This window comes from Phoenix dactylifera, chromosome 2 (assembly GCF_051530095.1).
Source record: "Phoenix dactylifera cultivar Ajwa chromosome 2, Ajwa_hap1_PhDact_Kaust_v1.1, whole genome shotgun sequence".
NCBI classification, from domain to species: Eukaryota; Viridiplantae; Streptophyta; class Magnoliopsida; order Arecales; family Arecaceae; genus Phoenix; species Phoenix dactylifera.
The window spans coordinates 1,481,107-1,500,714 of NC_143191.1; the positions used below are offsets into that span (position 1 = coordinate 1,481,107).

Sequence of the window (19,608 nt, forward strand, 5' to 3'; positions counted from 1 at the left end):
TTAACCAAATCTCATAATCAGTCTAATATTTTTGACCCTCTAAAATAGTTAGTACGGATTATTTTTCGAATATGAATATAAACATATTTTAAGTCTGTAATCGCTAGATTTTCTGAACCAAAAAAAAAAAGTTTTGCCAGCCCGAGGCCAAACCCTTCCCAAAACCAATCAACTGGACGGTAGACCTTGCATCATGGCATGATCCAACGGTCCTTGTTCTTCTAAGCGCTCCGGCGTGTCAAATCAAGTTCTAGCGGTTGAGCAGTTCCCGATGGACTCGATAACAAGTGCTCCTCGGATCAGCTATCAACACAGAACACAAACCAAACGTTCTCTGCCTTTGATGTCGACACGTATACAGTACACAAAGTTCTGTTCTTGCTGCAATTGTGGGACCCGCCTCTCACTTCGAACTTGATGCGTTAGTTAAAAGGATTTTTATTTCTCCGCTTGTAGGTTGCCACCGGAGAATATTTTACAACTGCGAACCAATAAAAGATTCCAATTCAGTGGCATATCGTAAATAAACGGCACTAACGGCTTCTTTTCCCAAACCAGTTTATTTCGGAGTCTCTCCGACTCCGAGAGTTCGAGTGCCGGCGTCGTCTCGAGTCGGCCTATAAATACTTCGCTCCAAATCCTCCCTAAATCCGCGCGTCGCCCCGGCTATTCTTCGCCCCAAGGGGCTCTCTAACGACCCTCTCGAGAACCCTAGAAATGGAGCAAGAAACCCTAGAAATCCCCGAGGATGGGATCGCCTCCACCGCCGCGGGCTCTCTAACGACCTTCTCGAAAACTGTAGAAATGGCGCAAGAAACCCTAGAAAACCCCGAGGATCGGATCGCCTCCGCCGCCGACCGGACGGCGCAGGAGCCCGCCGGCCCCTCGCTCTCCCGCACCGCCTCCTCCAGCCGCGGCCTTAACGCCGACGCCCCCGAGTTTGTCCCCCGGGCGCCGCCGCCGGGGCAGCACCCGCGGGTGGTGAAGATCCGCCACGCCCCCCCGCCGCCCCCGGTGATCCACGCCTTCCACCCGCCGCCACCTCCGCCCCCGGCGATGAGCCCGCCGTTCATCTCTCCGGTCCCGAGCCTTGGACCGTTCGAGTACTTCGGGGGCGGCGGCGCCGTCGCGGGCGGAGGATTTGGGGAGCATGAGGCGGTTCAGACGGCGGTTGATGTGGATCATGTTCCTCCGCCGGGGAGGGAGGGGCTCCCTGAAGAGGTTGTCCAGAAGATCACGAAGCAGGTCGGTGCTTTCTTGATTTTTTATGCTTAGTTTTTTTTTATTTTTTTGCGGGTGATTTTGGTTTTGATATGACGTTTACCTAATTCTTGCTGTCTAGTGACGAAGTAATTGGGGAGAATATTGACCAATTTGTTTTGTTTTAGGAATTTTTTGCAGCCAGTAATATTTTCACGTATTAAGAGTTTGAGATGCTCTTAGGAAGAGGTTATTCATTGGCGCATAATAGATTTTTTTGTATTTATGTGTGTGAATAATAGCATGCAATTTTTCACTTCTAATGCCTCTATCATTGTATTTTGGTATCAAGAAAGTTATTTGATGCCATGGGGTGTTCTGTTCGCTTTACTAAATTTCTATGTATTCTAGACGATACCCACTAAATGGATGATTTTGACATTGCTATTGAAGGCGTCATGCTTGTATATGAGGGAAACAGGCTGCTGAGGTTTCTAATTGCTTTTGTTGCTCTTCTTGACTAGTTTTTTCAGTGCAATACTTCTGTTGATGACTTAATCTATGAGCCTTCCTAACAAAGTATCCCCAGTCTACTTTATTGTATACTTTGCTATGCTGTACATTGAATAGTAAAAAGTTAGTTGAACCCGTCAATTTCAGAATGTTTGGACCAAGGCATTCTATTTTGTTGAATTTTTATTTAGAAAATCCTTTTCTATAGTTATTCAATGATATGATATTTAATTTAGAACTGAAGTGTTTCTTTGCATCTGATATTCCTTCATAAGATCAAATTCACAACCTTAGGGCAATTCCTCAAGTGCTAGAAATTGAGGAAAAAGTGTAAAGAAGGGAAGAGAGAAACAACAGAAATTCCTTTAATGTCCTGAATACAGTGGTCAGAGTCATGCAGGGCACATCATGTGAGAATAAAGAACACAAATACGTAAAACAGACTGATGGTTGGGCAGCTAGATAACAGATCCTTGAAGGAGCAAGCCGCTCCCTCCATAGATCTTCTTTTCTGCTGCTCCCTCCATAGATCTTCTTTTCTTTCTTTTTGTCTTTTTATTCATTGTCCCCCTATCTTATATCTCCTTTCCTTTTTCCGTCTTCCTGTCTCCTTCCTTTCCACTTAATTTACATTTTTTTCTTTTTATCTTCCTCTTTTCCCTCCTCTTCTCTTTTTTTCTTTCTCTTGTTCCATTGTTAGAACCAACTTACCTTCCCCATCCAATTCAAAATGAAAGACCTAATACCCATATAAAAAGGAAAATCAAAATTTTTAGAAACTAAATTGTGTTATCCCATGATCATGTATCGAGTGGCCACATACATACTATTAGTTTGTATTTTTGGAATAATTTGCTAGTATATAGGGTTTCTTTCATGTTGACAGGAATAATGAAATTTTAGGAGAATGTTTTAATAAACTCATCATGGTCTCATTGGTAATGAAGAGAATATGATAGTGAGGATAAAAATAGAGTTCCTAAAAGTTCCAACTAGAGTGATTTTGGTCTAATTAGCTAAAAAAACCTGAAACAGACCTTTAGTTGGAGGGGCATATGTATTTTGTAGGCTACATCTTACTTTTTCCAAAAAATTCTTCTTCTTTTTTTTTTAATCATTCTTTGCTTCTCTTTTATCTCCTTAATTTACTTCTTTTTCTTGCATGCTTCTTATCTTCTCGTTCCTTTCCCCTTTGTCTCCTTTTTTATCTCTCTATTCTCATATATTTAATTACTTTTCCTTGCCTTCTTTTTGTCTTTTCTTCATTCCTCCTCAAATGTTGCCTTGTGGAGCTCATGCCTTCCCCCCCTTGGCAGGCTCTTTCATCTCCTTACTTCTAGTTTGAAACTCATCTTAAGTTCCACATCATATATTAAACCTTCTTTATCATATATAACTTAAGATAATTCACTTAAGATTGAAGCATTCATGGAAGAAATGGTTATAAGTGAAAACAAAATGATTTGTTATGCAACTGTTGGAAAGTTACTTTATTAACTGTTGTAAATTTACTTTATTAGGTTGCATGCGTTTTGCTGCATATCATTATCTATTCTAATAGTCAGAAATGCATATTGATGATATAACTCCTAAAGGATTTTTTTATGGAACATTTACAAATGATCTTTGAGTAAACATTATATCCTATAACATGTATATATTTTTTATACATTTCAATGTATCTTGTTATTTATGTTTATTTGTTATGATTTGATTTGAACCATGGTTCTAAACATCGAAAATTGGTCCCGCATTGGTCCTTGGTCAGCACAGGACATGCCGTACCGCATATTGATCAACACCTTATACCATCTGAAATGCTCTTGCTACAACGTATTCTGGCCTTCAATTGTGCATGAATGTGATAGTGTATTGATTTGAATGCACTGATTACCCGGTTGTAATGCATATGTGGTCCAATCTATTATAAAGATAAATTGAATAACTTTACTTGTGCATTAGCAACTAAAATATATTTAATTTACATTAAATCAATGAACCGATGAAGAATACTGAAGATTATGAAGGTCAAAAAATCCCTAGTATTGTGGAGTAACATGTATTGGTAGTATCATTCATTATGTTGCCTCATATACTCCATGTACTGCATCAGTCATGATATACACGACTTCCATAGAAACACATTGCGGGTTGCGGGTTGGCGGTTGATTGACCATATAGAGGGTAAATATATGCTCTGTGGGGGTTGTATGTGGATTTAATGTGGAGCCTTGCGCATGAATCTGATCATTGTATGCTCTAGGGCATGAACCTGAGATGCATAAACCATGACATTAACTTCAACATGATATCAAAACTATCTAAAAATTCTTTTGTAGGAACTTTAAGTTTCTAAAGAGCATATAGCCATTTGTATCCCAAAGAAGAATTTTTTTTTTATCTTTTTTACTGCTTTTTGCCTCATTATAGATTCCATATTTACAAGAATAATGCATCTTTAAATGACAGGTGGAGTATTATTTCAGTGATGTAAATTTGGCAACTACGGAGCACTTAATGAGGTTTATCAGTAGGGATCCTGAAGGATTTGGTAATAATTTTTTTATTATTACATAGAGTTTGAATATTCCAAACTAATGGATATGCTATTTTTGTTTTATTTTTGTATGCTCTTGTTTGTTTATATCTGTTGTATAAAGATTTGTTTCACTCTCAGACTTTTGCTTAGCTGACGCTCTCTGGCTAGTGGATGCGGGATCACTGGATGCATGGGATGGCTCCCTCATGCTTGGCAGTTTTTGAGAATATGAGGCAAAGGAAGAGATAAACGGGAAGCGTAGTCATGTCTTGCACGAGAAACATGTTTAGTGACATTAAATGTTAGTTAAGAGGGTTTTATGAATTTGAAGTCTCTGTCACTAATCATACATGTGCAGTGTTTTTGTATATTTTGCTGTATTTTAGTATGGAAAGAGAATATAATATGCATGAAGTAGGGTGCTAAACTGCTAATTGTTCACTGAATTGCTAAATAGCATTCCAGCATCGTGTCTTAGGATGCAGCAATTGTAAGCACAGGTCTATCCTCTAGGTTCGTGCCCTTTAGGTGATAATATGTAGCTTTTGCCTCTTTGGTATTCGTGCTTCAACTCTCATAGCAAGTAGTTCTCCCAATTAGACAATAGTTTCAATACCCCAAGTCCTCTTTCTGACTCCTCTCTTAATATGAGTGGACTGGGATCCAGAAGGGCGTTGGATGCATATAAGCATATTTTTTCATCTTGCATGAGAAACGTTTTTGGGTGATGTTCAGTAGGCTTATATAGTTCTGGAGTCTCTTTGACACTAAACATAGACTGGTAGTTTGTTCACATTTTTTAAATTAGAAAAAAAATATAATATGCATACAGATCAGGTGCAATTTATTGTTATCCATATTGCTAAATATACTTAGGATATTGTATCTTTGCATGCAGGAATTTTGAATGCAAATCTGTCGCCCAAGGGTCACATTCCTCGAGTAATGGTTTCTAGTTTACTCCAGGTTTTCCCACAGGAAGCAGTTTTCTTTGTATGAGAAAGCTTTGCTGTGTCAGTTGGTTCCTTTCATGGGACACCAATACCATCCTTTTGCCACCCTAGACAGTATAAAAAGGCAACAAGTTTACTATTCATCTCAATTCTTTACTTGTTTGGGATTGGTTTTCCCCAAAACCACTAGCCATAAAAAACTCGAGATCATCAAGGGATTTCCAGATTCCAAATTAGCTGATAAAGCTCGTAAAAGAGTTGACTACTGGTCACAGTTGTTCCATAAGACTTGTCAAGGTGAGCACCTTGGAGTATTATGATTATGAAGTGAAGCATCTCTGAAGTAAGTAAAAAAGTATAATGCAGATCTAAATTTTATTGCAGAAGTGCTCTTCTGCGCATTGTGAGAAACCTCTAAAGCATTATTACTCAGAAAATAATGATTAACTTAGCTGAAGAAGATTGGTAGAAAAGATTTCTGGTGCATGGAAATCAGTTTCCTTCATTGTATTTTAAGGGGTTGACATCTTTTTTTTCTTTTTAATTGTTTGCTTTTGAGATTTGTATATGTAATGCAAGGTGTTATGTACATGTGATTGTGTAAGAAGACCATTGACTCATAGGCTGGGTGTAAATTAACTGTAAAACGTAATCCATCTTTTAACCATTGTCTTCTATCAATTTTTTAGAAAAGTGTAACTACCCTAAATGGCTCAATAGTCTAACAATTACAGCACTTAGACTACTATAAATGAGTCCTTGATCTTATGTTCTGTCAAGATTTTTGCACTTCTCTTAGCATCTTAATGACAATCCATTGCATTGTGACTGCACTTAGTGATCCGTTACATTCAACAGTATGATCTATTCATGCTTATGGTAATCTTTTAAATAAGGTTTGTCACCATGTACCTTGTAAATACACCTTTACTAGGAGTTACGATACCAAGGGACAAATAATGTAGTATTATTGGAATAGACAATCCAGTTATATACCATCAAATGGATTAGGAGGTGCAGATCAGCTTTTATAGGTGGAAGAGGTGGAGTTTTTTTTCCCCTCTTTTTGGGTGGGGGGACTATTCAATACGTATACATCGAATTGTTGAGATGTGGAAGAAAGTTAATGAAATATTTCTATTGCACATTCACCTTTTAGAGTAGTTATATTCCAGTAGACTTTGTTGTAAATTAGTTTCTTATCTTTTGGTTGTTCAGCACAGTATGCGGCCATGCTCATTGAGATGTGGTGAAGAGAAAAAGAATAATACAACCCATCTACCTATGATTTACTTTGTATGATAGAGGAAGGAGAGTAGCAAAAAAGAGTTTTGTGGTATAAAAGATGAATTCCCTCCTTAGCTTGAAGAGTTGACGAGTTTTTGCAATCCTGAGTTGATGATTATGGGCTAAAAAATTAGGAAGAGGAAAGCAACATGTAATTGAAAATAGGGGTGAAACTTTATTAACCAAATTGCCACCTTATGTGCTTTTAACTTCTCTACTGGAAGGAGTTATTTATATGTCAGTCTAAGAAGATAATAAATCCTTGTGGGCCATTTATTTGTTGCGTGTATCTTAAATTGTACATGGTATTTAAGAACTGAGGAAGAGTTATTGATATCTGGTGTTAAATGTATTCCAAATGATTATTTTGTTGTAAGGTGATAAATAATGCATATTATAATGGTCAGAGCAATTAAGGGGGGGACACTCACCCCCTCTATTTTATCAAAAAAAATAATGTTCAGAGCAAATTAGACAAGCAAAACTATTCTGTCTTATTGTGTGGTTGTTATTGTTTCCATTTGTGCCTTCCAAATATATTTATGAATATCCTTTCATTCTGTAGTTTGGTGCACATGATCTAATACATAAAATCAACATCAGATTTAAATGTAGTAACCAAGTTGACATTGTTATAATTATTACACCCTTATTTTTGGTGCAGTTCCAATATCAGTAATTGCATCTTTTAAGAAGATCAAGGCCTTAGTCCATAACAATCCCTTGCTTGCTGCTGCTTTACAGACATCATCAAAACTTGTAAGTCTTTTCAGTGAGATGCTTAATTGGGTCTAATGCCTTCATTATAATCATATGCCTTCCCAGCAACTGCTTTCCATAGTCAGCTACCCTGTTGCATTTTGTTCCTCATTCGCATTCCCTTGTATGTAACTTTCATACAGAAAAATTCTGCAGCAGTTTGCAAGTTGCTGGCACTAGTGTCACTAATATATTTATATGCTAATGCTTCTTGCACACTCTCTTCTGATCTTCCATACCTTTTGCATTTTATAGGTTGTTAGTAATGATGGAAAGAAAGTTAGACGCTTGCAACCCTTCACTGAGGGAGATGTTGAAGAATTGCAGGTTGTATTCAATCACTCATCACTGGTTCTTAATTATTTTTCATGTATTCTGTGTGACACCCTTTTTTTTTTGACTTTATATAGTCACGTATCGTTGTTGCTGAAAATCTACCTGAGGATCATTGCTACCAAAACCTTATGAAAGTTTTTTCAGCTGTCGGGAGGTTAGGATTTTTATGTGATATAGAAGTCATTTTTTTCCAAATTATGAAAATTTCGGTCATTATATGTTGTCAACTTATGTACTGTAGTGTGAAAACAATTCGTACCTGCTATCCTCAGAATCCTATTGGCAACCTCAATGGAACAACTGCTGCAGCTAATAGATCATCAAAACTTGAAGTGCTTTTCTATAACAAGGTACATCTTCTATTTGTCAAATGCCTTTTTTTTTTTTGCTTATACTAACCACTTAGTACTTTAAAAGGTTACATGTTCTTATGATGAATTGGAATCACCTGTTGACTTATCAGAGTAAAATCTGCTACATTGGTAGATTTTTATGACTAATGCTGTCTGTGGTTCCTGGCTAATTTTAACCAGCATATGTGAATAATTTTATTCGAATAATTCCTTGCTATTCAGATAAATCCATTCAATGCTTCCTCCCGAATAGCTTTAACCTGACTAAAACTGAATATAAAGGTGCTTTCAGTTTTCTGGAATCTCAAAAGTTCTTTCGTTATTGGGATTTTATTCAAGAGGATAAAAAATTGTTTGGCTGAGTAAATCTGAATAAAGTTGAAAAATGGTGATTTGTTCAGATTTATAGTTGAAAAGTTGTTATATTGTTCAGCTTTATTTAGGTTTATTCGGGAACCAAACATGGCCTAAGTTGTAATTTAATTAAATGAGATATCAGGAAACTCTATGATATTTTAAGAGTAGTGATACTCTTACATGCGGATCTATTAAATGACTTAAACAGACTGATGTGGCATTCTGAGATGGCATTGCAACATCAGCTATTTCTTTTTAAAAGAGATGGCAATATATCAAGTAGGTTTTTTGTAGCTCGTTGTTCTCTTCCCATTTTCCATGCCATACTGTTTGTCACATCTAACTACTTGAAGTCACAATTATTGTGGTCATTGATGGTTATCAAGTGATGGCAGTACCAGCTCTCTCACCTCACCCCGATCTCCTCCCCCTCTTGACCTTCTCTCCCCCTTCCCCTCTTACCAGAATACACCTACTCCCAGCACACGCTTCTTCTCTCTCCCTTCCACGGCGGTGCTTAATGATGGGAAGTCCTCAACGGCTCAACTCCATCTTCATGAATCCAACATCAAAGCTTTGTCCTCCATCTCCCTAATCCCTGACCTCTCCTTGAGTGGTCCAAACTAGACATGTTCATGGTCCAGGCCGGGCTTTGCCCAAAAATTAACACAATTTGCTGAGGTCCGAGCCGCCCGTCCTGTGGGCCTACTTTCCAGGTCCAATTCTGGCACTTATTTAGGCTTCGAGCTCAGGCCTTGGGCTTCCTTAACAATTTTTCCCAATTTCTGAAAAATGCTAAAAAATACTAAATACGAATAATTAAATGTTTCTAACAGCAATTTCAATGTTTAAAAACTACTCTAAGAATCTAGATCTTCTTGTATTAAATTACATATCAACAAAATCTTTAAGTTTAATCATAAAAATCTAGAGTTAAAAAAATTTGGGCCAGGCCAGGCTTTAATCCTCAAGCCCGAGTCCGGCCCATCAACTTAAAACCTTGATCCAAGCCCACCCAAAAGACTTTGGGCTTCACCAAGCTTTTTCCTCTAGGCATCTTCGAGTTCTTCTACTCCAACCACTTTGACCATATAGATATGCTCTGCCAGGGTAATCACTAAAATGTCATCAATCCCATCGAGCCTCGAGAGAGGAAGGCGTGGGGAGGTTTCTTGCTGGTGACAACGACGACATTGATGACTCTCAGTTGGAGAGAAGATAGAAGGAAAATGTGAGAACCAAGATCACATGAAGAGAGAAGTAGGGCAAGACGCAAGAGAGAGGGGATGGGATGCTTTCTGTTCCTTTCTTAAAGATGCTGAAGTGGCATAGTATTTTTTGTTGTTTAGCTATGTTATGATCTGTGTGTGCACGTACAAGTGAACATGGAGCATGCTTTAATTTTCAGTAGTCACACGTTTGGAAATTAGTGATGACTGAGTAAATTTGTCCACAATTGCAAATTGATTTGAAACTTTGAAGGATTTATGGCAAACTATTATCAATCCATCAAAAAAAAAATCATGAATGAACTTAATTTGCAAACGAGCTTGTTCTTGTTTAGCATAAATAAAGAATGGCCTTTTTTATTTTTATTTGTAAATTACTTGCATAAATAGATATTGTAACCAAACCCCTCTCCGGATTCTTCCATTCTTCAGATGTCATATTCTTTTGTTGTTTTGGGTTTCAAAGTTTAGATCGATTCTGGATTAAAATAGGTCTGACTCAAAATCTTTATCTACATATGATCCTTGTATGATTTTACATGATTTTTTTCTCAATTTACTGGTTCATTCACATGTTGGTATATATATTTTTAATTTCACATGCAGCTGCATGCATTTGTGGAGTATGAAACTATTGAGGATGCTGAGAATGCAGTATGTTCTGAACTTCTATCGCAACTGTGTTTTCCATTTCATGTGCACACTTTGAACTTCTTTGGCTGAAGGCTCTATTTATTACTGGGCATACAGGTCACAGAGCTCAATGATGAGAGAAATTGGAGAACTGGGCTTAGAGTTCGTATACTATCTAAATGCATGGTACTTCCACATCATTCTTACAGCCTTTCGTCTTTCTAACACATTCATAATAGTCATTTTTGTCATTCAGTACCAAGAAATTTTTTGTTCCTTGCAATTACAGAAGATGGCCTGGCTAAGGTTTGACGATATTCTGGACATCAGCCTATTTTAACTAGTATAATAATTCAAAGTTAATGGATGATAATTGCTGGACTGCATCCAGACTTTGTGAAGCATGTAAACCTCCTCTCAACCCCTTAAAAAAATTAAATTGTTAATTAATTAATAAACTTTGTATTAATGGACTATTGAGTCATAACTATTTTCCTTCAAAAAATTTCAGGGGAAATATGTCCTGAATATTTTAAATTTTCTATGAATCATTGTCCAGCTTTTGATTTTTGTTTATTTTTATTTTGGACTGTCAGCTCGGCTTAGGCGGCTAGTGAGTTGTTTCATCTATTGCTACTTTTAGTTTTTGTGGATGATTTAAGTAGTAAAATTGCTGTATTTGTTGATCAGATGCTTTAGAAATACATGAGATGTTGGGTCGTAACTCATTCAGTCATTTTCTATTTAACTGTTTAAAAGTATTCTGTATATGGGTCTGCATGATATTTTATCAATGAGATGTTTGGATGTGATGCTAAATCTCTATGTTGGTGGTGGTGGTGGTGATTAGTTGAAATTGTTGTTGCAGGTGGTCGCTTAGGCAGTAAATGGGCCTTAGAATGCCTAGGCGACCTTTGCCTAGATCACCATAACGTAAGCACCTGCACCACCCAAGTTTTGAGGGCCTTTCTAAGCAGCTGGGTGACATCTAGGTGGTGATTTCTGAATAGGCGTTTGGCCATTGTTTTATGTGTTTTACATGTGTTTTTTTTTCCTCTATGCATGTATATGCATCTAGTTGTATGTTGTATGTGTATGCGTATGCATTCGCATGCACAGAGAGAGAGAGAGAGAGAGAGAGAGAGAGAGAGAATTTGTGCGTCTCAGTGTGTGTTAAACCCTTTGTTTATTTAATATATACAAGATCTATAAAAAGGAAGCAGATTACTGAGTGGATGATTGTCTTTTACATTAAGTAGTTGCCTTCTGGGTAATTGCTTTGTTGCCTTGTCAGTCACCTAGGCTATAGGGCTTGGTCTGCCAACGTGTATTGCCGGGCTTCTTGGGTTACAAGCGTCGCTCAAGTATCCTAGTATAGCATGTAGATGCATCCAAGATTCCCTATAGTTTGTAACTGAGTTTTCTCAATTCTTTCAAGTACATTGAATATGCTAATTAGGTAAATTGTAAGTCACTTTGTCTTCCCTTTTCAAAACAGACAAAACATGGGCCAGGTCAAGGCAGAAAAATAGGACATGAAGGTGATGCAAATGGAGATGAAGATGAAATTGCCACAACTAATCAGCCAACTGAGAAGCAAGTGGAGGATCCATCTCAGTCATTTGAGGATTTAATGGAGCATGTGGTAAGCCATATTCATACAATTTTTTGTCATTGTCTGAAGCTTATAGTGCAGCAACACTAGTCGGTCAAACCAATTTGGAAAGTTCACTCGAGTTTTCAATGCATGCTATGGTTGCTTTTTTTAGGGCATTCTTATTAATGAAATATATAATCTATTGATCCTTCATGCTGAAACTGAATTTGTCTCATCTAGCCCTGGAAGGAGTACTGAAATATGGTGCATCATGGACAGGGTGAGGAGAATTTCAATGACAAGGATGGCATGGCAAGGCGCAGCAAGGGGCGGGGACGTGGAGGAAAGGGGCGTGGACGGGGGCAGTACCACCATAATGACAACCGTAATGGGGGCCATGCTATTGGCACCCCACCTTCAAGCCACCTAATCCATGCTGTTCAGCAGCCGGCGGTTAGCAAGCAACCACCCGGACCTCGCATGCCAGATGGCACAAGGGGATTCACAATGGGACGAGGGAAGCCACTTAACCCCATCAATACAGATTGATGGCCTTCAACATTAGCTTGATGGCGCTGTACTTTGTTATGTTGATTGGGGTGATTTGGATAAGAGGGTCTGGAGCAGTGATTATCATCAGGTTTATCAATTGCTGTCGGCATGGTGAGCAAGTGTGATCTTGGACTTGATTTCAAAGGAGAATTTTTTTTTCTTTTTTTTTCTTTTTTTTTTGATCCTTGCTCCTATTTGGGGGGAGTTTTTAGGTGTCCTCCAGGACTGATGTCAGTTTGTCCTTGTCACCTTGTTACATTGTTTTTCCTTCTGATGCTATTTGACAGTTTATCATGTGAAAATGGAAAGAAAGAAAATCTAGGAGAGGTTGAACTGGTAAATGTAGACTGATAAATGATGTCCTCTTGAATAATTGATATATTTGTATGTGAATCTATTATCTTAGCTATAGAAAATAAAGCTTGTCAATAAATAGTCTTGCTTTGTTTGCCTCTTTGAATTTTAATTTGTAATAATTTCATTTTGATTTTGATACAGACAATTATCATTAGCTATAATTGGCATCGCATAATGTTTGTGCTCCCTTATGGAGATGGAATTTGGCATCCCCGGAGAAATTGGAATTACTTTTCCCCAAAAAAAATTTGAAGCAAGCAAAATTCTCTGAACGTTGTCCATCTGATAATCTTGACCTTTCATCAAGTATTTGAAGCAAATCTACGGCTAGCTTCGTCAACACGTCGCGTTGGTAATGGGATTGGACAGATAGCCCAAAAGGTGCAGTTGCATTATTTAGGGCATGTTTGGGGCCTTGCTGTTATCTCCAACAGGATCCACGAGAGACGGGAAGTGCCGGGAAAGGAAGGGACCGAGCAGGAGAGACGCAGGGCCCGATCCCAACCATGGTAGAGGTTTTTTTTCTTAATTCCTGAAGGGAAGGGAACATCCCCAATGATCCCCCCCGCACACACCCTCTCTCTGGCTTCTGCTCCCCCACCACCCCCAAAAAAATACAGATAACAGAGTACTGAAGTCATTATCGATATCTGCAGAAAGTTATTACCGATACGAGGAGTTACTTCGCATATAGTCATTAGCATGGACTTTAGTAGAGTGCTCTAATTCTTGATTTGCGCACTTTTTGATGGTGGATTTTGTGAAACATTTTTGGAGTGGACACGGAACTTTAGTTCAACTTTTTATGCATATTGTTGTTAGAGCAGAAAAAAAGAATGCGTTCCCATATAAGGTATTATCCGCTTTGGGGGCTGATCATCATCGGGCCACTGGCCTAGATCAGGCGTTATATATCCCTCACAGGTTTTTCCTTCAAAAGCCGCCTCCTAACGGAAAGAATTTTTGCCCTTCCATTTAAGGCACAATTCTTTCCGCTATTCAATTGATGTGGGACTAATTTATCTGTTAGATGAGAAAAAGGGATGCATCCCCACAGGCGGTATTGTCCGCTTTGGGGGCAGATCATCCTCGTGCTAGCGGCTTAGATGGGGCACCATATACCTCTTACGGTTTTGCCCTTCAAAAGACGCCTCCTGAGGGAAGAGGTTTTTGCCCCTCCATTTAAAGCACAATTCTTTCCGCTACTCAACCGGTGTGACACTAAGTCCAAAACCCCCTCCACCCCCAACAATTATTATTATTAATTTTCTCTCTCCAATTTATTCTTCTTGCAGATTTTTTTTCTATTGTTATTGTTGAGAGTGATCCTAAGCTGGTTGATCTCATTCTGCAAGTGATCGTGCCTTTCTACATACTATCAAACAATACGTAGATTTTCTAAGTAGAGAGCATATAGATCCATGTGCAACAGTTTTCTTAATCTTTGAGACCAAGAAGCACCTATGAGGGCTCTCTTCTGCATCTAGCAAGATAGAACAATTGGATGCAGCCTAGGGCACTGAAATTGCCCTTAAAGTAACAAGAGCCTTGTCCTTTCCTAAGGTTCAATGCTCCATAGACCACAATGAATCCATTGGCCAGCACTCTCTTCCTCTCCTTAAGTACTGATTGGATAGAATAGAAATGCGTCTTCTGTTAAGAACAAAGATAATAATTAATCAGCATGGCTTTCCGCAAAATCCTCATCTTTTTTCTTTTCTTTTCTTTTCTTTTTCTTTATTTTTTCTTTTTTTGTTTGGTGGAAATAATGGTGGGAACACCAGCTATGTATTTGAGTTCAAGCTTGGAACCTCTCTATTGGTTTATTCTTTTTTTGTTGAGTAATTTATGTTCCTATATTTATTATGGTCTTGATAGAGTTTGATGCGCATTGCTTAACTGCTATTTAATCTGGGGAAGTCCTGTGAGGACACTGATCTCTAGCTCGAAGGTCAAGCCCTCAACCACCGAGCTACATGCAATACACATTTTTATCTTATATAAGGAATTTGTTTTACTTATTTACATATATTTGGATCATTCATTTGATATAAATTATAATATTTCATATTTTAATTATTATTTTTTATTAAAAATTCTTTTCTCTTTGATAAAAGTGAAAAATGAACATATGTTATTTTATTCTTTATGATATTTTTAAAATTTTATTGTTAAAATAGTTAAAATTAACTCCAATATACTTCTATTCATATATAATTTTTCTTACAAGCTTTCTATGAATAGATAGTCATGATTATTTTATTTATTCTATAATTAGAAGGTAATAATGATATTTGATAAAAATAACGATATTTTATATATATGCTTTATCTTAAATAATTTTTATTATCAATATTTTAAATAAAAATCTAATTGAATTAGCAACCTAGCTAGATTCTTGACTAGGTCAGTCTCCATGTCAATTTAGGAGCTATACTTTAAATCCTTATTAGTTTCCATCCTTTATGATTATATAATTAATATCAGTTTTCATCACTAAATTTTGCTAAAACTTCGGTTTATATTCAAAGAATATTCGGCTTATGTTTTATATTAGGATAGAAAAAAAAGTATAAATAACGTCTAACTTATTTTGGCATCTGTTAAGAACAGACATCCAGTTAAAACCTTACTGTTTGTAGTGCAACCTGGTGCAATCAAGGAATAATTATCAGGTTTAAATAAAAAAAAGAATAAGTATCAAGACTCTCTTAGAGTCGCAAAGAGTTTAGATGAAAGAACAAGATGATAACTTTTGATATGAGAATGTTGCGTTTATCACAAAGGAACAAATATGTTAAATCAAAAGGAGGTCCAATAAAGGTGTCTATTCATGAAATAATTAATTAAATACCACTTCATCTGTAACATAGTAAATGTAGGACCAGCAAAAAGTAATGTATGCAGATGAAATGTGGATTTCATAATAAAGGCCATGGCTAATGCTATTATACGTTTTTCCCCTCAAAAGAAAAATGTTGTTATTTATCTTAAATTGCACCATATTCTCTATAATATGAACACGATGGCTATGCCATCATTTTACTCAAAAAAAATATATCATTATTTTTTTTTGAATTTAAATTCACGGTTCTTTCTTCTTTTTCTTTTGATAAAAAATTCATGGTCTCAATGTCGCGAAAGTCTAAAATCTAATTAAGGTAACCGTATTTTGGTAGATCATATGCTTCATGGTGTGTATGTGTTAATCGATGGCGGTTTCTCTAAACTCGATTGACCTATGTTAATATACATCAGAAGAATTAGAGTGAAAAAATAGGTAGAGCATAGCTAAGTTATTTAGTACTTCAATGCCATAATTAAGTATAATAAAAAAGCGCCGCTTTAAGACTTATGACATGCCATCTACTTTGAGAACTAATACTTGATATAATTTAGAATAATCCTCAAAGATGGAGAATTAACCTGTACCTCGGAGTCCTTCCATCAATCCTCAAGGTTGGTGAATTCCACATGCTCTAGCCATAATTTTTTTCCCCTTGAAACAAAATTATCTTGGTCTCCGAAGGCTCACTTGAAACCTTTAGATAGATCGCACGTGTTCGAATTTGAGAGATCTATTTGCTTAATTTCCAAGAACAGGATATACTCTTGAAGGATTCATGGTTGCACTTCCCTAAATAAATAAAATTCCATCTAGCTTTGCCAAGGTAAGGAAGATGTTCAGGTCAGTGGAAGTGATAAATTCTTGTTCAACTTCTCTAGATCCTTAGCTCTCAATCTTTAATTCATGCAATTACATTAAAAGCCTCTTCGGCTTTTACAAGAGAGTGAATTAATTGTAACACTGAAGTCCGCTTCGATCCCCTCTCCACATCAATAGATCCATGTGCAAACATCAAAACCCATGCAAATCATAGACTCAACGTAAGCAGGTAGTCCTTATCTTGAACTGAAACCAAGGTTAGTCCCTTTCCCAGCATTCTCTTCAAGGCCAGTGTTAATATCAACCTATATCTTTATTCATCTATTCCCAATGTTGCATTGAGATTTCCTACGCTTAGAGCCCCTTGACTTCAAGGTTGTGCAGGAACTACTCGAATAAATAAAAGAGTCCCACCACATGCACGAGCCACAGACCTCTCACTCTCTCTCAGCCTTCAATGTCTTTAATGGGCACGAGACAGAAAGGAGTGTATTTAGGGAGCATGATACGGGGTGCAATGGTGTTCTCTCCTTTTCTTTGCTCATCGTTTCCTTCCCCTCAACATTTCCTCCCCCTCCTCTCACTCTCCATTGCTGGGAAAGCGTGCAACTCGCAAGACTCCAAGAAGGAACAGTCAAAATAAAGCCCATGGTCTTGGCGCTTTCCCATAAATGCCTCCATCCCCCACCATTCAATACACCCCCTCCTCCCTCTCATCTCTCTCTCTTTCTCACTCTCACTCTCACACACACACGCATTTTTAAAACAGGATTGATCACAGTTATCTATGTGCATACCTCTGTTCCCTCCTATGGACATTTAAATTGTTCTCTTTGTAGGGATCAGAGTCCATTACTTTACTCTGGACCGCTCTTCCTGGTGGGGACTGGAGTTGATTTGTCTCTCTTTCTTCCTTCTCTCTTGAGGCCTTAAATGCCTCTCTTTTCCCACCTACACATACACCCGAGCGCGTGGGGGTGTCGGAATATCCCCCGACCCTCGAAGCCGTCCCTCGCAAATACCACCACACATACTTCCCAACTCCAAAAACAAAAACCCACCCACGCCGCGGGAGCCGTGCGGGAACTTTGAAACGTTGGAGCTGCGCTTCTCTTCTTTATTTCTTCCATTAATGGCCCATGAGGCTACCCATCCATGCACGTGGGTGTCCGTCGTGGCCCTCCAATCAGGGCCGTACGCTGCATGTGCCTGATTAGACGCATCGTGGGTCGAGGAGGGGCGGCTTTGACTTGGGCCGTGCTCTTCTTTCCTGGTGGGTGGAGCCCACGGATCGCTAGCTCCTGTCATGCATCTAGTTCACACCCCTCTTTTTTTTTTATTATTTTTTATTTGATAAATCAAATATGCCGCACCATCCTTGTATAGATATATTTAGAAAATAAAAATAAAAGACTCAAAAATTGAGCCGAAACGTCTGTTATGGAATCCCATAATATAATTCTAATATAGTTGGCCACATGAACCACCATCCAATCAATTATACTATTAGCTTCTCAGAAAGTCCATTATTCGCCAGCAATCACAGAAGAATGAGATTTGATTCTGCAGATAACGAAGTTATGCTCTAAATGAATGTGGGAAGCTCTTAAGTTTCTATAGCATGAGTCAGGTCTTTCCATGCAATTTTTTGAATGCATATGCATATACATATATGCCCAACTCAATGAGGGCATATACCAAGGGTCAAGTAAACTAGAACTGTGAAAAAGCTACAGTTGGCCGGCTTCTGTTTGGATCCATTACCCCATAAAAAAGTTAAAATTCTAATATTATTTCTTATTAAGTTATGAAAAGGGGGGAAATATTGGACATCTTCTCCATTAGCATTTTGACTTTCTTGTGTATAAAATCCACCAAAGCTCGTACCAATATATATATGATATGTTGCATATATCTTAATTCGACTGTAAATTCATAAATTAAAATTTATGACACTTAAAGGTTTCTTTCTTTCATTCAAAACAGTGGATGATCCACCGTGCTTTTCATTGACAAATGAATTATGCATAATATCGATCTTATGATATATTAATGGTTCAATTATATCTAAACATGGAGGAAAGCAGAAAATTGAGAGCAGTGTTAATGGATCCAAGATTACTTCACAATTGCCTACTCACTGAGCTAAGTTATTGAGACGTGTGTGAGCAATAGCATAAGCATCGAAATGAACAAATTAATAGGCTTGGCACTATGGCACTCCAACTTGAGCTCGTGACTTTTGACCCGGAGCATCACTAGAAAGACTAGCAAAAATATGTGAGGTGCTCTTCTTGTTACAATAGACTGAGAGCATATAGCATGAGTCAAAATGGTGATGCCTTCATGAGTCCAACCAGCAGAATTCTTTAACGAATGTAAGGAACATAAACTATTCAATTTGACTTCCACATTTCTCCAGAAGAGTAAAACTAACTCGGTACCATTTTTGTTTTGCTAAACATTCTGCAGTCAACACATGCGCGACCAAAGTCCTGTAAAATAATGTTGTGAACATAGCATCATGTGGAGAAGAAAAAGGAGTTATCAAAGTGAGCAGTGGCATAAAAAAAATCTTGAACATCTTTACTATCAGTTGTTCAAGCCAACTTAGACCGGACCATGCCGATTTGATTCGCAAGTTCCATGCAAAGAGCAAAAACTTTTTTGGTTTCGAAAAAAAAAATCACTAAAATATTTTTTCTAAAGATCTGTTGCCTAAATATATGATATCTAAAAAAATAGTTTTTACATGTTTGATTGACTATGAAAAAGTGGCATAATATAAAATTTTTATATTTAATTAAACATCTATTTTTTTGGAAAAATTATGTGAAATACTTATTATACTTTTAATAAAAAAATCTATTGAAAACTTAAAGGCATTTTTAAATAAATATATATATATCTTAATTTCCAAGCAGTGGTAATTAATTTTTTTATATTTTATATAAATTTTTTCATAAAATATAAATAATATTTTTTTTTTCAGCTCTCTCTCTCGTACCTTTTTTTATAATATTTTCATCTCTTTTGTCTCTGTGAATCAAATGAGCTCTAAAGCCACCAAGGTGGTAACCTGGTGGTAAGGGGGCTTGAACTCCATCCAAGTTGTTTGGGTTCAAAACGTGCGGGCGTCGATTAAATCAGGGAACCGCATGCCCCACGCTCGGATGGCTCTGTATGGATATACTTTCCTTCCATCAGTACTCAGGTGGCGCTGTGGTGACGTACTCACATGTGAATGGCCCAATAAGATTTTCCACGGATTGGGGA

At 37.5% G+C, this 19,608-nt stretch overlaps 1 protein-coding gene across 2 annotated transcripts; it reads left to right on the forward strand.

The window, feature by feature from the left end:
* Nucleotides 1-571: 571 nt before the first annotated feature.
* On the forward strand, nt 572-12,701 carry LOC103706069 (la-related protein 6B-like). 2 transcript variants are annotated; one of them, XM_008790043.5, is made up of 10 exons: nt 577-1,245; nt 4,183-4,264; nt 7,157-7,251; nt 7,507-7,578; nt 7,662-7,741; nt 7,829-7,937; nt 10,133-10,180; nt 10,277-10,345; nt 11,658-11,804; nt 12,036-12,701. In XM_008790043.5, exons 1-10 carry the CDS (start codon nt 718-720, stop codon nt 12,303-12,305), a joined length of 1,500 nt encoding a protein of 499 aa, XP_008788265.5. In that variant the 5' UTR covers nt 577-717; the 3' UTR covers nt 12,306-12,701. The 2 variants fall into 2 exon arrangements, with proteins under 2 accessions (XP_088570998.1, XP_008788265.5); XM_088714872.1 differs by lacking the exons at nt 11,658-11,804; nt 12,036-12,701 and adding an exon at nt 11,028-11,651 and having other exon boundaries at nt 572-1,245.
* The last annotated feature ends 6,907 nt before the right edge of the window (nt 12,702-19,608 follow it).

Bases quoted from the DNA above. Each gene is read 5' to 3' on its own strand.
- LOC103706069 (XM_008790043.5), top strand. From the start codon at position 718: ATGGAGCAAGAAACCCTAGAAATCCCCGAGGATGGGATCGCCTCCACC. The intron at 7,742-7,828 runs GTTAGGATTTTT...TATGTACTGTAG, and splicing joins GTTTTTTCAGCTGTCGGGAG to TGTGAAAACAATTCGTACCT. The intron at 10,346-11,657 runs GTACTTCCACAT...TTTTCAAAACAG, and splicing joins GTATACTATCTAAATGCATG to ACAAAACATGGGCCAGGTCA.